Source organism: Electrophorus electricus, chromosome 18 (assembly GCF_041902795.1).
Source record: "Electrophorus electricus isolate QZ-2024a chromosome 18, ASM4190279v1, whole genome shotgun sequence".
NCBI classification, from domain to species: Eukaryota; Metazoa; Chordata; class Actinopteri; order Gymnotiformes; family Gymnotidae; genus Electrophorus; species Electrophorus electricus.
Genome location: NC_137514.1, coordinates 14,024,937 through 14,040,000, shown reverse-complemented (window position 1 = coordinate 14,040,000; position 15,064 = coordinate 14,024,937). Strand labels below are relative to the sequence as shown.

Genomic DNA, 15,064 nt, shown 5'->3' with positions numbered 1-15,064 from the left:
CTGATTACTTAAGGGGGCTTTCAAAGCTCCATTTCCTTCGAATAAAACTTACTTTTCATAGGTGTAGTATTTTAACCATGCACAATTACATAGTAGTACTGTGCATCAGGCATCAAGCAAACACTATGATGAGAAGCAACTGATCCAAACTGTACAGCTATGTAGCAAATAAAGTTGGAGAACTGATTAATTTGCTTGCATAGGTGGTAGCACTTCTCTCTCCCCCCCCCCCCCACACACAAACTGATTCCACAAGGAATCCTGTCAGCTCAGAAAATCGTTAAATGTAGATGAAAAGTTTTATACCCTTCTTATAAGTAGCTTGCATTCCTCCATGACCACTTACAAAGATATAGCAGAATAGAGGGGTATATTGTTATGATTATAATGTGTGTGTCTGCGTGATCCCTTTTGTGAAGTTGGCACAAAAAACGTAGGCATAATTTTTCTATTCAAAAACCCACTTCGAATAAACACAGATTTGTGCATGCCAGGTATGTAAGCCTTCAAAAGATTTTTTAAGCAATATACACACATGAAAATACCCCCCCCAAAAAAAAAGCATTCATTGCAGGTTAGTGACATGCTAAATGACATTAAAAGCAATACACACACAAAACCACAACAGTAGCCCCATATTATGTCCCGAATTGTACATCTTACCTGATAGAACTAAACTGGCTTTGTTGTCAGGGGCAACCTAAGGTGTCAATAAACAAAACTATACAACATGAGGTTTAAAACACAAGCACAAACTAACCTACATATCAATATTTTAACACTGAGCCAAAGCCCTGGTTGACTAAGTGCCACCAGAACAATATCATTTACTGGGTGACAATATTTTGTGGTGGTGTTTTTTTTTTATTTGTTTTTTGTTTTTTTTAAGAGCCACATTATTGTTACTGAACAGTAGAGCTGAAGCACTTGCTCTAAACTGCAAGTACAATCCCTATGGGAGTTTTTAAGTAGCCATTTCAAAAATACTAAAGAATGTCCCAGCAGCAGTCTACAGTAATACAGCATTCGTTGTCCACATGTGTGAAAAGTGTTTTACTTCACATTTCATTTTATTTAAAGTGAGTGCATGAAATGTATTTTAAGAATACTGCAGCTAAACTCTCTTTATAACCTGACAGTTTGCAGAAAAATCTCTGAGAGAAAGAACCTGTGACTGACCTGGTCTCCATGACCAGTCAATTAATTCTGGTATGCATGCAACAAAGAAAGACTAAAGAGTTAGGAGTTTTTTAAAAAAGGTCTTCAAGTTTAGTAAAAAATGCCAAATGCAATACATAGGATGTCTAATATCCTGTGCCAAACAATTAGCTAGTTTCAAATAGGGTCCATTCACTTCATTCTTGAAACCACACCATTGCAAGCTCTTCAGAGGTGTAAGGAGTCACCTCCCTTCATGTGTTTTACTAAATTAAGAGCACAACACATCCAGAAGGCTGAACAGTGAGGCCCAACGACCCAGTCTCACCTCCTTCCAAGCACACCTTTAAACCAACTGTACAAACCATACAGATATAAATCCACATTGGCCTCCCTGGTAAGGCCATGCCTAGCCCAACTGACATGGTTAATGCGTGTTCAGTCTAACTAGATCCATATGGTCTTTACACACCACACCAACGTCAGAGTTAATCCTATATTAGTCCCATATAAAAATGAGATTTTCAGAATGCCCATCATTGCCATATATTTTACATATAGCTCAACAGTTTGTAGCTTTGAGTGAACTTAAGGCAATCAGATTTCAAGCTGGTTCATTGGAGATGCATTTGACTCCCAAGTGTAAATGTGTCTTAGCACATAATCCAGCACAAATCACATGAAATGGCAGAGAAAATCCTGCTTAACCTATTATTTAAACATTATACAGTGCCTCCAAGCAGATTTTGAAAATTCAACAAGTTGCAAATAATTTAGAGCCTTCAAACTTTGAACAAGAGTAGCATTTATTAACAGATGCCTAAATATTACAAAGTACAAGTTGCTTACATTTTAAACATAAGAATTAGGATCAATTATTAATCAACCCCTACGTTTAATATTTTTTTGGAATAACCCTTGTTTGCAATTACAGCTATTAATCGTTTAATAGCTGGCCCACTCATGCAGATCTTCGCCAAGTTGTCTAGGTTCTTTGGGCATCTCTTGTGGACTTTGAGCTTGAGCTCCTTCCACAAGTTTTCAATTGGGTTAAGGTCAGGAGACTGACTAGGCCACTGCAACACCTTGATCTTTTCCCTCTTATACCAGGCCTTAGTTTTCTTGGCTGTGTGCTTGGGGTCGCTGTCCTGTCGGAAGATGAAATGATGACCCATCTTAAGATCTATGATGGAGGAGTGGAGGTTTTTGGCCAAAATCTCCAGGTAGGCTGTGCTATCCACCTTCCCGTGGATGCGGACCAGATGGCCGGGCCCCTTGGCTGAGAAGCAGCCCCACAGCATGATGTTGCCACCACCACGCTTTACTGTAGGGATGGTATTCCTGGGGATTGTATGCAGTGCCATCCTCTTGCAAAACGCCCCAGGTGTGGTCGGCACCAAAGACCTCGATCTTGGTCTCATCAGATAAGAGAAACTTGAACCAGTCTGCCCCAGAGTCCTCCAAGTGATCATGAGCAAACTTTAGACAGGCCTTGACATGACACTTTGAACGTAAAAGGTACCTTATGGGCTCACCTGGAATGGAGACCACTGCAGTAAAGTACCTTACTTACGGTATTTATGGAAACCAATGTCCCCACCGCCATGAGATCTTCCCGGAGCTCCCTCCTTGTTGTCCTTGGGTCAGCCTTGACCGTTCGGACAAGCATGGCCTCAGCACGGGAGGAAACTTTGAAAGGCTGTCTAGGCCATGGAAGGTTCCGGATTATGCTCCCAACGGTGGAGACAGATAGGCCCAACTCCTTGGAAAGGGTTTTGTACCCCTTGCCAGCCTTGTGACCCTCCACAATTTTTTTCTCTGATGGCCTTGGAATGCTCTTTAGTCTTTCCCATGTTGACCATGTATGAGTACTGTTCACTTGTTTGGGGAGGGGCTTTTATAGTCAGAAACGCAGGAAAACAGACAATTAATCCAAGCACGTGAAGCTCATTGTTCTTAATACCTCAATTACTTCTTAATACTTGAGGGAACCAAACAGAATTCTGGTGGTTTAAGGGGTTGAATAATAATTGACCCTCTGGTAAACAACAAAGAAAGAAAGAAAGAAAGAAAAAAAGAAAAAGAAAGAAAGAAAAAGAAAGAAAGAATTATTATTATTATTTTTTTTTTTTGCTGCAATGCATTTCACATGTCCAGGCCCATGTACAGTCCAAATTTCGCAATGCTAAGTTAACTCCAAATGTGTAAACCTGCAAAATCTGCAGGGGGTTGAATACTACTTGGAGGCACTGTAAATAAACACCAAACAGCATGGCAAATTTTCCTTTACATCTTTAGTTGGATACACAGGCTGTATTGGCGTGTAGGTTCTAGCCCTAGAGACCAATTTAGTGTGTCTGCATTCACCCAACATTGCTGTGCCTACAGTAAAGAAGTGGAGTCTCTGTGTGAAAACCATAACCGGATGAAATGCTGTTTTTGTTGCAGATAGGCTAGCGCAGTAAACCAGCTTCAGTCCCTAGGGACAAGGAGAAAGGTATTTATAACTGCAGGTGTTTTGTTGTTTTTTGTAGTTTTAAACAGCAACTTCCATCAGAAAGAATCAACACTGAAGTACTAAGGACAAAGACATTAGGGCAGTCACTAGCAACCTAGAAATAAACGTAGGTTTTGTTGCCTGTTACTTAAGGAATCCAAACCAGGAGCCTACAAACAGTAAACAAATGGCCATGCATAAACAAGCTGTAGCTAAAGCCTTCCATAAAAAACAGTGAAGAACGGCAGCTATCAACTACTCATGATGGCATGCTGACAAAATGGTCCACTTAAAAAGCAATTATTGCGTGTTTTTTTTTTTTTTTTAAACTTTGCTACTTAATGATGATGTACACTTGGCACAAGAGCAAACAAATGAGGATAGGGACGAAAAGAGAGCATAAGGACTTCTTTTAGGATTCCAAAGCTCCAAAAATGAAACAAAAATGAAATGATGTGTTATGATGGCACAGCCCATTACTCCGTGCAAGTGCTTGACATTGAGATTACGGACATTGAAAGAACGTGGCGGCTGGTTAATGTGATGCACGTCAGCTGGCCTATGAAACGGCACGGGACTGGGGTGACTTCCAAATGCTGTAAATGTAAAAGAGCACAGAGTTCGCTTCAGAACGGCCTGCCAGCTGACGCAGCAGCGGCATGTCTGCATTTGCTGCAGCCGAACAGAATGTGTGTCTTAATTCTGAAGATGACATTATGCAACAGCGAAGAGCAGGAACTGTGACAACCATAAATAAGTGTAAAAATTATTAGTTAAAATGAATATATTAACGCAAAAAACTTTGAACACAGTAAAAATGCTTCTATTGAAGGTTGTAAGGTAATAGAGATCAATGGAACATTCTGTACTCTTGTGTTGCACCATGAACCAGAAGAAGCATCATCTCGAGCCAATGTATATTAAGTACATGGAAGAATGACTAATTTGCATCATCATCATCATCATCTGCAGTCCTTAATTCTGGCTAAAACAGGCTTAATCTGTCAGTAACAAAATGACACTATCACAATAAAATATAGCAATATGAAGATGGAAGAAATGTGCATATTTTATATACTTGACCTGTCATTTTTGTTTCAATGGACTGCATTCAAGATTGAAATGAGTGAGATGATCAATTTTTTAATGCTAAAATGGGGACGTAGGCAGGGTGCTGCTTCCAACCAAGGAATTAAATAAATAAATAATTCATGCCAGCTCCGTTAGTGGTTTCGACTGTATTTTACCACCTCAACAGTCTGTTAGTCATGTGCATATGTGGAAAAACGCCAAAGCGGCAAACACCTGCATTTTCGTGTCGGCCATTTTAGCTGAAGCCACGGCAAAACAATTACATGGCTGTGTGATCCGTGAGCATTTCAAACTCTCGCAAATTTCATGCAGGTAGAGCAAAAATAGCTAGGATTTTTTTTGTTGTTTGTTTTAAGAAAGTTGAGTGAGGATCAGTCTAAAAGATCCACAGTAGACTTCAAGGAATCTGACCAGCAGCCAAAGCAGAGCAATTATTTTAGCTGCTTGGGACTAAAAGGCTCTTTCCTCTTTGCAGTCCTTCATTAATTAGATGCTTAAGATCAGCAGATTAGATCTGTGATGTGTGAACAGCAACAATTAAGTTCACAGGCTTAAATTTCAGGTGGCAAAAGGACAGAAGCTGAATGCCAAACTAACATTTTAAGTAGGAAAACATTAATTGCTTAAAATGTCCCAATTTAAACCTCTCTTGTCTGTGTCTTTCTCTGTCTGGCACTGCTTGTTATTTGTGTGTGTGTGTACGTGTATGATTGGACAACCATAAAGTGACTTGATTCTCTAGGAACAGGTTCCATAAATGTAAATTTAGGAACTTTACCGATGCAGCAGTAAACATACGGGAACCGAGCACCAAAAGAACCCAGCACCTGCCAAATGGGAGCAGGATTAATCAGGATTATTCTACAGACACGTGTCCGTTACCTGAAGGTTGTGCCTTTCCAGTCTCATCTCCAAAATATTGTTCTGTTCCTCCAGTCTTTGGCGTTCTGATTCCAGCTCCTCTATCTTCTGCCTGCATGAACACAGCGTTTTATATTTTAACTGGTTAGAGTGGTTGCTTCTTCTTAGCAAACTCCTACAGGCTGTCTGAATAAAATACATGGATAAATGTAATACAGAATGTGTAAGAGAAAAAACATGTTCAAGATTTTACTAACTGCACACGAATATTTTTTTTAAATCTTAAGTGTGTCCTGGAGTGCTAGTCAGGCATTCCATTAGCCCACTTTCTTGACGATGAACACACAGACCCAATACTGTTAACGTGTTCGGCAACATTTTCACCATATTTGGCACAAATGCAACCAGAAGCAAATAAACGGAGCAACCAAGTTTTTTTTTTTTTCTTTTTTACACCCGACTTTGCTTCAAATTGCAGGATGGATGACCAAGCTGACGATGCATTCTGAAACACTGGGGCACTCGGCAAAGAGGCACAAGGCAGCAGGCAAGCCAGTATAGTTATCTACCTATAACCAGTCTCAGGCTGGAAAGAGAGGCTGGTGCATGATAAATCCAAGCACTTGTGATCAGCTTTATAGACCAATGCCATTCCGGCATCGTGTAGAGAGCGCTTTTATATGCATGTTTTATGACATGCTGATTCAACAGGCCTATGATATAACCAACGGTTAATTCTACAACCCAGTTATAATAGGCAGAGCCCAACGACTTCAGACAGACATGAGTGGATTTCAATATGTCAAGAACAACAAAATGATTTCACAACTCACTAACTTCAGCAGTACAGGGAAGACTGTTGGTGTGGTTAAACTGCACCGTTACGTTTTATTTGCCTAGAATAAGCTTTCAGCTAACTCTGACATTTACACTCATGCTCTTATTTAACTGAAATGTTCATCAGTGCCATCCTCATAAAGCAACGAGCTTAAAGGTCGAATCTATTATTGGCTTCTGATTAGGTCAGAGTTGTAGGATAATTATACATGTTTGGTTGATCTGTTTAAAAATATTTCATGTCAAGTTCTTGCACTAAAGTTACATTTTTAAATCTACAAGCAAGTACACAACAAATTAGTTAAAGCAATGAGTAATCAAGGAGTTGACCCGATTCATGTTTTAAACATAGTTTAATTTACTTCTCATAGAAGACAGACAAACCTAGGCAGCTTGTTCAATGACAGCCAAATTACTTTCACTTTCTCTATAGCTACAATAGGTCTGCATCCATCGGTACTATATGGAGTACAAAATGCCTGCTAGCTATGAAATGAAACGTGCCAAGCAAAACATAATGAGAATATGGTGTTCAAGAAAAGCAGTACATTACTGAAAAAAAATAGTCAAATGTGACTGAATATCTCTCAAAATATATCACAATACATAGTGATGAGATTAAAAACAGAGTCATTATCAATGCTTTAACAAACTGCTTTAAAAGATGCACAATATTAATAGATTCTTAATGATACAAAAATAAGCAGGAATTTGAAAATCTCCTTTACGACAGAGAGCATCATCATAAATTCATGCAAAAGCTCTTTCTGGGAATCTCTCAAGCACTTTCCAAAAACACCTGAAAATTTATCCTTGTAAATCAATTCCTGAAATCCTTTAACCATAATGGACTGACAAGGACACAATCTGTATTTGACCTTTATCCCTGGTTCATTCCAGCTCTTTATTTATCCATCATTGCTTATCTAATCTTTGCATCTTTCTCACAATAAAGAGAGTTATCAGCACAAAGTGTTTCTATAGTAGCCAGAAGCAAATTACCCTCTCAGCTGAATAAAGGCTGTCACTGCTGATAAACATGGCGATGAGGGAATCTTTCTCAGGACAACTTGCAAAAACAGACAATTACAGCAGGACAGGACCATGTTATTTGAAGCTTCGCCAAAAAAAAAGTATAGGATCATTGTACAAAAGTTATATTATTGCAGCATTATTAAGCCAATCAGTATCAGTAAAATGTCTCCAAACATTGATCCAAACATTTAAACACTATTTTGTGCAAATTAATACATGCTTATGCTCCTTTATTTCCCTGTTTAGTGCACATTCTCCTCTTTTAATTTCCTGGATGAGAAGTTGACTGGTTTAACTATTAATTCATCCGCGTCTAATTATTTTGGCTATGTCAGTTTTGTAATTACTCAACACTCCTGGTTAAAAGTTCAGTTTGTTAGATTGTCTTAAGATTTCTCTAACTTTATATTCAACAAAACAAATAATTAATGCATGAAGTGACAATAGTCAGGGGGTGGGGTGGGGTATCCCAATTAATTCTGAGCTCATTAGAGACAAACACTCGAGAGGGATTAAGAGACAGTTTCCAGAATGGGAACACTTAAGTGAGATCATAGAGAGGAATAGGGAAGAGAAGGAATAAGGAGAGATATCAATCTCAAGTGTAGTATTTGTGTTTCCAATGTAGTCAGGTGATGCCAAGAGTCACAACAATGAAATGTTAATTTCATTTAAACACTTGAAGATCTTTGATTTGAAAGTTAATTTTAAATTCCAAACTCTGTGTTCCATGTAGTGAACTGTACAAGAGCACTGAGCAAAAAGCCTTGGGCAAGAAGAAACAAACAACTTTCTTATACATATGAAGAAAACATTTACTGATCTTACCTTAGGGAGTTAATCTCCTCCTCCGTTGCTTTGTGCTTACTTTCCAAAGACTGTTGTTCTTTTAGAGCTTCAAGTTCCAATTCAGCCTGTCCAAATCACAAAAATTCAATTACTTAATTATATAAAATATTTATTTATTTATTTATTTATATACAAAAACATTGGTCACAGCCTACAATTTGAAGGTGTGGAAATCTGCAGCAGTGTTTTTTGACATTTTTAGTACGATATCAGAGCACTAATTCTGACAAAAGAACTTATATCGCTTCTACATTCTTTTCACTCTGAACCAATTGAAACAGATGGATTGAATAGATAACACAAAACAAAACTTTCACAATCTGTCACCCATAACTTGAAGTTGTTTCTGTAACCTCAGCAACATGGTTTAAAGAACATAACTAACCAACAAATTGGTTAGAAGGTACAGTATGACATTGTGAAGGTACAGCCTTACGAAGTTCAGGCTGGCGTGTCAAGGGCCCACCATCGATATCTGAACTATGTGGAGGAGCTGGAGTTGGAACATGGAAATAACATTTTAACCATGTACCGCTTATGGTTACCGCTCCTTTAGTTCTTCAGGTGCCTGCATAGGACAATGAAACTGTGGATATCTCAGCAGGAAAAGCTACTGATTTTCACTACCGAGACGGAAGCCCGAGCAGTATACGTCACAAAGGAACACGGACAACAAAACCAACCTCTCCATTTTCAAATCAATGTCACACGTAAAAAGAGCTTGCTGGGAAGTACGTGTACGTAGCAAAGTCATAAAAGGCACTGGGGTCAAAGATGCATCTATTAACCCCGTGCTCCACTTGATGAATGAATGCTACACGGCTGTGAACATTGAGTTACAAAATGCTGAACTAACAGCACTAGCCCTGGTTCACAGATGGACTAGGGATGGGCACTGGTAAGCAAAATGACCTCAGAGAGGATGTACTAAAGCACCATAAACAAAATATCATCCAACAAATCAAAACACTTCTTAATAGAACAACATTAAAAAACAGACCTTAACAAAAATACCTTAATTAGTTTGCTTATGTTTTGATTGCTCTGCTCAAATTCTTTACTGCAAAAAATGAGAAAGTTAAATCAAAAAAATCTACGGAAGGATAGTGAGGAAGTACGCTAGACAAAAAATGCGAAAATTGATCTTCCAAGTGGGGCTGTGTGTGTGTGTGTGTGTGTGTGTGAGAGAGAGTGAGTGTGAGAAGGAGCACAATAATGAGCTCATGATAAGCGTAACATACCGCTTGAGCTTGCAGTTTGAAGGTGCCAAAATCCTCCTGGGCTTTAGAAAGCTGAGCCTACCAGAACAGAAATAAAGGGTGAGGATGTGGGGAGGAGACAGAGAGAGAGAGAGAGAGAGGCACTTGCTTAGAGCTAGCCATCACACATTAGAGTTGGCTACATCAGTGTGCTGAAACGGGCATTATGCCAAATTAAGTCTTCACCTCCATTTCAGCATTGTGAGCCTGGACCTTCTGAAGCATCTCCTCAGCCTCTTTAACTCTTCGGCTAAGCTGAGGGGAGTACTCACTGGGAGCGAGCTCATTGTCGTAGGACTCCAGTATAGCCCTCATGCCATCGCGCTCCTGAAAACGCACATATGCACAAATGTTGCAATGCTTCAGACAGGGGGAGGGGCTTACCAACAATAGAACAAAATACATCAAGCATGTACAGACAGCAAGTAGTCAGTCAATAGTGAACTCTGTGACCTCACGCAACTGTTGCTAGTCAGCTGTGGGGCAAATGCAGAGAAGCAATGGCTATTACACCTACACAGAAGGTTTTTCACAGGCTGGGGAACTAACAAATAAGTCTGAGCAAGTCAGCACCATGAACACTTAACTCTCTCAACACTTTCTCGTATGTCTTGCAACACTCCCTCAGTAACCTGACAATTATGCTTATCCGCTCCACATTGAATGCACTTGCTACTCCAGTGAGAACTGAACTTCGAAATGTTGAATTCACCACAAAGGGTTCAGGCAGTGTGACACTACTGTACATTTCAGTGAATGAAAACTGACTGAGACAGGGAACTCCTACACCCCTGACATGGCTAATAAAGGAGTCAATCTTAAACAAATACTCACACAGCTCAAAATCAATAAAAAATAACTAGCTATAAAGGCTGAGCGCATTTCACAGGTATTGCGACTCAATTCAGTTTCAGTTTGTCCATTAAAACAGATGCAAGAAAACAAAGAAACGCACAGAGAGAAGACTAATGGGGCGAATGAATACCCCCTCGGGTCTGAGTAGGACGGTGTAAAGATCTCATTTTAGAGTCGATTAAACAGAAATCAAATCTTGCCTTTAAAGCTGAGGCCTGAAAAATCAATAACACCTTGTGATTCATTACTAGGAAGATGCACTGAATGAACAGAGAATACAAACACCTAACACAAACCAACCACCCCACCAAAGAAACTTCAATAAGTAAGACGTAACAAAAACAGCCCAGCCATGTTTACACAGACAGACAGACAGACACACACACACACCAGATTAAACTGAAGCTCGCACTTCACTGGAGTTGTGACCAAAGCGAACCCAATACCAACCCTTCATTTTATCCACCAGGACATCCATTCTACATTTACTAGTACAGCATTTTGCTGAGGTCAGAATTTACAATCCATCTTTGTCATTTCCATCCTATTCACAGTTCCAGATAAACCGCCCATGAGATGCAGTAGATAGGGCATGTAGAGACATGGGAGAGTGGTCTGATGTCAGGGTGACTTCTTTCTGCAGTTTCACATGCTTGTCCAAGTCTTTGTTGGCAGTCCTCCTGAACATATCCAGCAAACCTACGTACGTATAGTAGATTCAAGAAAATCCAGTGATTGGTAATTGTTTATGAAGGATAAAGCCAGAGAGATATGCCTCATTGTAGGCAAGTGCCAGTATTATTTTAATCTGTGGTTACCATCTATCAGCACTGAGGCCATATCAATTCTTTCTTGCTACAAACAAGGATTTAATCTAGCACTGTGGTTCCATCACATTTATGGTGTATTCCTGTTGATTCTGGAATACAACACAGAAACTGGGTCCCTGTTTGACTTTGAAAATAAGGTGGGTGTGTGGATGTGTGTGTGTGAGCATGTGTGCGTGTGTTGTAGGCTAGGGTGTATGGGAGGGGAAGCTGTAAAAGTGCCATGCTGTGAGCCAAACAAGCATTCATGCACCTCATGACATTAGCTCATCTAGACCACAAACATGCATGACAACAAAAACTCAATTCAAGCTTTGGACAACTACAATAACAGAACAGATCATTGGTCATAAAAACACCCTTTGCAACATTTGATGTCTAATAATTATTACAATTTAAAGCAGTCAAACACTGCAAAACAAACCATTCAAATCTGAATGCTAATATGATTAAGGGGGTGTCATGGTGCCATCACAAGTAGCCTATAATCAAGTTACAGGCTGCTGCTGAGTGATAGAAGCTGCTTGCGGGGGAGAACGCATGGTTGATTTCACTGGGAAAGCCATTTCTTGCCATCATGCACTGTGTTGCTGTGAAATGACCTCTCAGAAAATTACTTTGAAAAATAAGCAAATAAATAAATAATCCCCCTCAGTTAGCGATAATGTTGCAGTGTCAACAATATCCATCAGAGGCAGTGTCAACTCGTGTAACAGCAGTGTGAATGATATCCATCAGGAGCAGTGTCAGTTCGTAATACAGCAAAAGGAGGTTTTTTTTTTCCTGGCGCACACTTATGGGCGCTCCCCCCCCAAACTGGTCTCTGACATAAGTGTGGTCAGCTGCTTTTAAGCTGTGCTTACTGCACACTTGTGGCGAGACGATGAAGACTGAAAGGTCTAATTAAATGCAAAGGAAGAGAGACATCATCCTCCCCGAGCATGCCACCCGAGGAAAGAAAGTCAGAATGCCTGGTTATGGATTTCTTCTGTAATTGCTGATGCACACAATGCTGTGACACTTGAAAATCGAAGTATTCGAACATAAGTCACTAAGGAGGAAAATAATTTATAAAAAAAAAAAAAAAGAACAGAGTGTCTTTTCTTTCTAATTATGGGTCCTAAAGTAAGCAACTGTGATATTTCACAGTTGATATTTATGATTTATAGCACCACTGCATGGTTAAAATAGTCAAAGCCTTCTGAAATGTGGCAGTGATTTTAAACTGCTGTGAATTTCAGTTTGGAAGAACGTACCTGAGTTACATGGTTCAACTCAGCACGTGGCCTTAGCAACAATATCTCGAAACCAACAGTTAATTTTGGTTACTAGAAACAAAGGGCTTTCCTTTTTATGAACGTTTACCCTCCAACAAACATCGAAGTCAAAAAATCTCTCAAGAATGCATGAGTGTGTGGGCGCATGCGGGCAGACGTGGACACCTTTGTAAGGAGGAGCACTCTCTTCTGTAGGCGACGGACCAGAGCGTCCTGGTTCTCTCGTTTCTTCTGTTCCTCCACCGTCTTGGAGCGTAGTTCGGACACCTCCGCCTGTAGCTGAGCACGAATCCTCTCCACAGAGCGGATACTGGGGGGTAGAGAGGGGGAAGAATAGGTTTTTGCAGGGCAGGATGGAAAGCTCTGCTCCCTGTCTCTCAAAATGCAAGATATAAATGAGTGACATCCTGAATATGAATATAAACACTACACTTTTGATAGGATTTGATGGAAACTGCCAAACTTTTGTTTACGATGTCCAATCCAAATTAACTGGAATTACACATGAAATGAATTCACCCTAAAAAGAGCAAACACAGACAATTGTATTGTAGAGAAGAATGGCTGCGTCTTTGTTTATTTATATTTATCTATACTGAAGTTTTAGAACACCATTATGTGAGCAGGAAAAAAGCCAGGATAATGTAGCAGTAAATACTCAGTAACAGATTTTGACAAGAGAAAGGCAACTTTAAAGCATGAGAAAACCACAGATTTGAAACCATAAGGAACACACACAGGCGTCTCTGGCAGCCATGAATTTGCCGTGGCTTTAGTTAGTCATATGAAGCATGCCTGAAGTATGGGCCTTGAGAGTGCAACGGGCCTGACATGGATAGAGTTTGACTGGGAGAAGGCTCTTGCAATTGTCTCTGCATAGTGGGTGAAATTACTCACAGCAAGAGCTCAATACTATCAAATGTTTCGTGCGTGTGTGTGCGCACGCGCGCACACATGCGTGTGTATATACAACTAAACACCCAAAAAGCATACTGTTCATACCATTACCTCTAGTGTGTTGGACAATAAAAATTAGTGCAGGAGCATGCCATCCATAACTAGACTGATTAACATCTCATCTCCTCCAGATGCTGGCCATTCCAACCAAATTGTGCAGTGATGAAAATAACAGCATGCTGCGGCAGCTACCAATCCATAATCTAACCCCGGGAGCAGCCTCACCCTCAACTCGCTGTGACCTCTTAACGTCCAGAAGCGTATCATTCCGATTGCCCCCATTTGTTAGTAAATTCACTTAAATCATGAATTGATTCCAGAAGCCAGGGCATCCCTTCTCACAGAGTCTGAAGCGAGGGGACCACGCTGTTATTAGATCACGGACACAGAACGTGAACACACAGGCCAAAGCAATAAAGACAGAGCGCGCAAGATCCTGAGAACCTACTTATCGACTCATAGCCGTATCCGTCTTGGGAGCCTGCCTGTGCTCAGGAGAGGGAGAATATGAAAGAAAAGACACGAACCGAACTCACGAAATAATAGAACAGCCCCCGACAAAAGGCAAGGAGGGGGAATCTCATCAGTGCTTCCACTCTGAGAATGAAAGTGCTAAAGCGTCTAAGACCTGAGAAAGGCCTGGGTGTGCATAAAAGGCTTAAGCTCTATAAACTTGCCTGTAATCATGTCGTTATGCATTATAGGACATGCATGTTTTAGGATTTCCATGAAATGGCCAGCAGCAGCTGAGGGGTTTCAGCCTGAATCACTGGGCTTCTATAACATCTAGTGTGCACGCTTGCTCACCCTCCCTCTCTCTCTACATAATATATATGTATGTGTGTGTATGTGTGTAATATATATATAAAATATTTATTTATCACACACACACACACACACACAGATTGATAGACAGAGAGAGAGCAAATGTCTAATTTCTTTTTTTATTTTATGCAAAGAAGTTAATCAAAGCATAAACCAGTTTTCTGTTGATAAATGTAAACAGTGATTATTATAATTATTATATTAGACTGTCTGCTGGCCTTGGGCCAATAATCAATACAATTGTTTGTGATATCTTTTGGTCTACCCAGAGTCAAATTAGTTCCTAAATCATCATGCTTTTGTGTTTCCCTCTTTCCTTCCATACTGTAAAATCACAAGCCATTACATTTTATTTTCTAGAGGAAAACAGCCATTCTGTACTTCAGTTTCTAACCATCGTTATTAAGCCATTCGAGTTAGTTCATAATTTTAGACAATAAGAAATACTGCACTTAATAATCAGCTACATAAACAGAATGTCATGGACTAATTGACTGCATACATAACTTTGAACAACACTTGGCAAAGAATCTTGGGACTTATGCAAATGAAGCAATTACACTGCAGCATCATCAAAGAACTGCCTGATCATATATTTGTGCAGTGTCATAACAACAAATAAGTAAAACAAACAAGCTTGTGTAGAACACAGAGGCCAAAATGGTTGTTAATATTTCTGCTGTTTAGGATATAAAGGAAAGAGCTTCTAAACTAAACTGCCCACAAATGTAATGG

General features: G+C 39.8%; 1 protein-coding gene across 2 annotated transcripts in view; it reads right to left on the bottom strand.

Annotated features, from left to right (window-relative positions):
• mad1l1 (mitotic arrest deficient 1 like 1) overlaps positions 1-15,064 on the bottom strand; it is a 56,243-nt gene that overhangs the window by 25,117 nt on the left and 16,062 nt on the right. For both annotated transcript variants that reach the window (XR_014118193.1, XM_027006178.3), the window contains exons 11-15: positions 12,713-12,857; positions 9,775-9,915; positions 9,571-9,627; positions 8,309-8,394; positions 5,630-5,720 (exon numbers count right to left, since the gene is read on the bottom strand). Coding sequence is in view for 1 of the 2 variants with exons in the window: in XM_027006178.3 (XP_026861979.2) it covers positions 5,630-5,720; positions 8,309-8,394; positions 9,571-9,627; positions 9,775-9,915; positions 12,713-12,857 (520 nt within the window). In the remaining variant the exon portion in view is untranslated. The remainder of the gene's footprint in view (positions 1-5,629; positions 5,721-8,308; positions 8,395-9,570; positions 9,628-9,774; positions 9,916-12,712; positions 12,858-15,064) is intronic.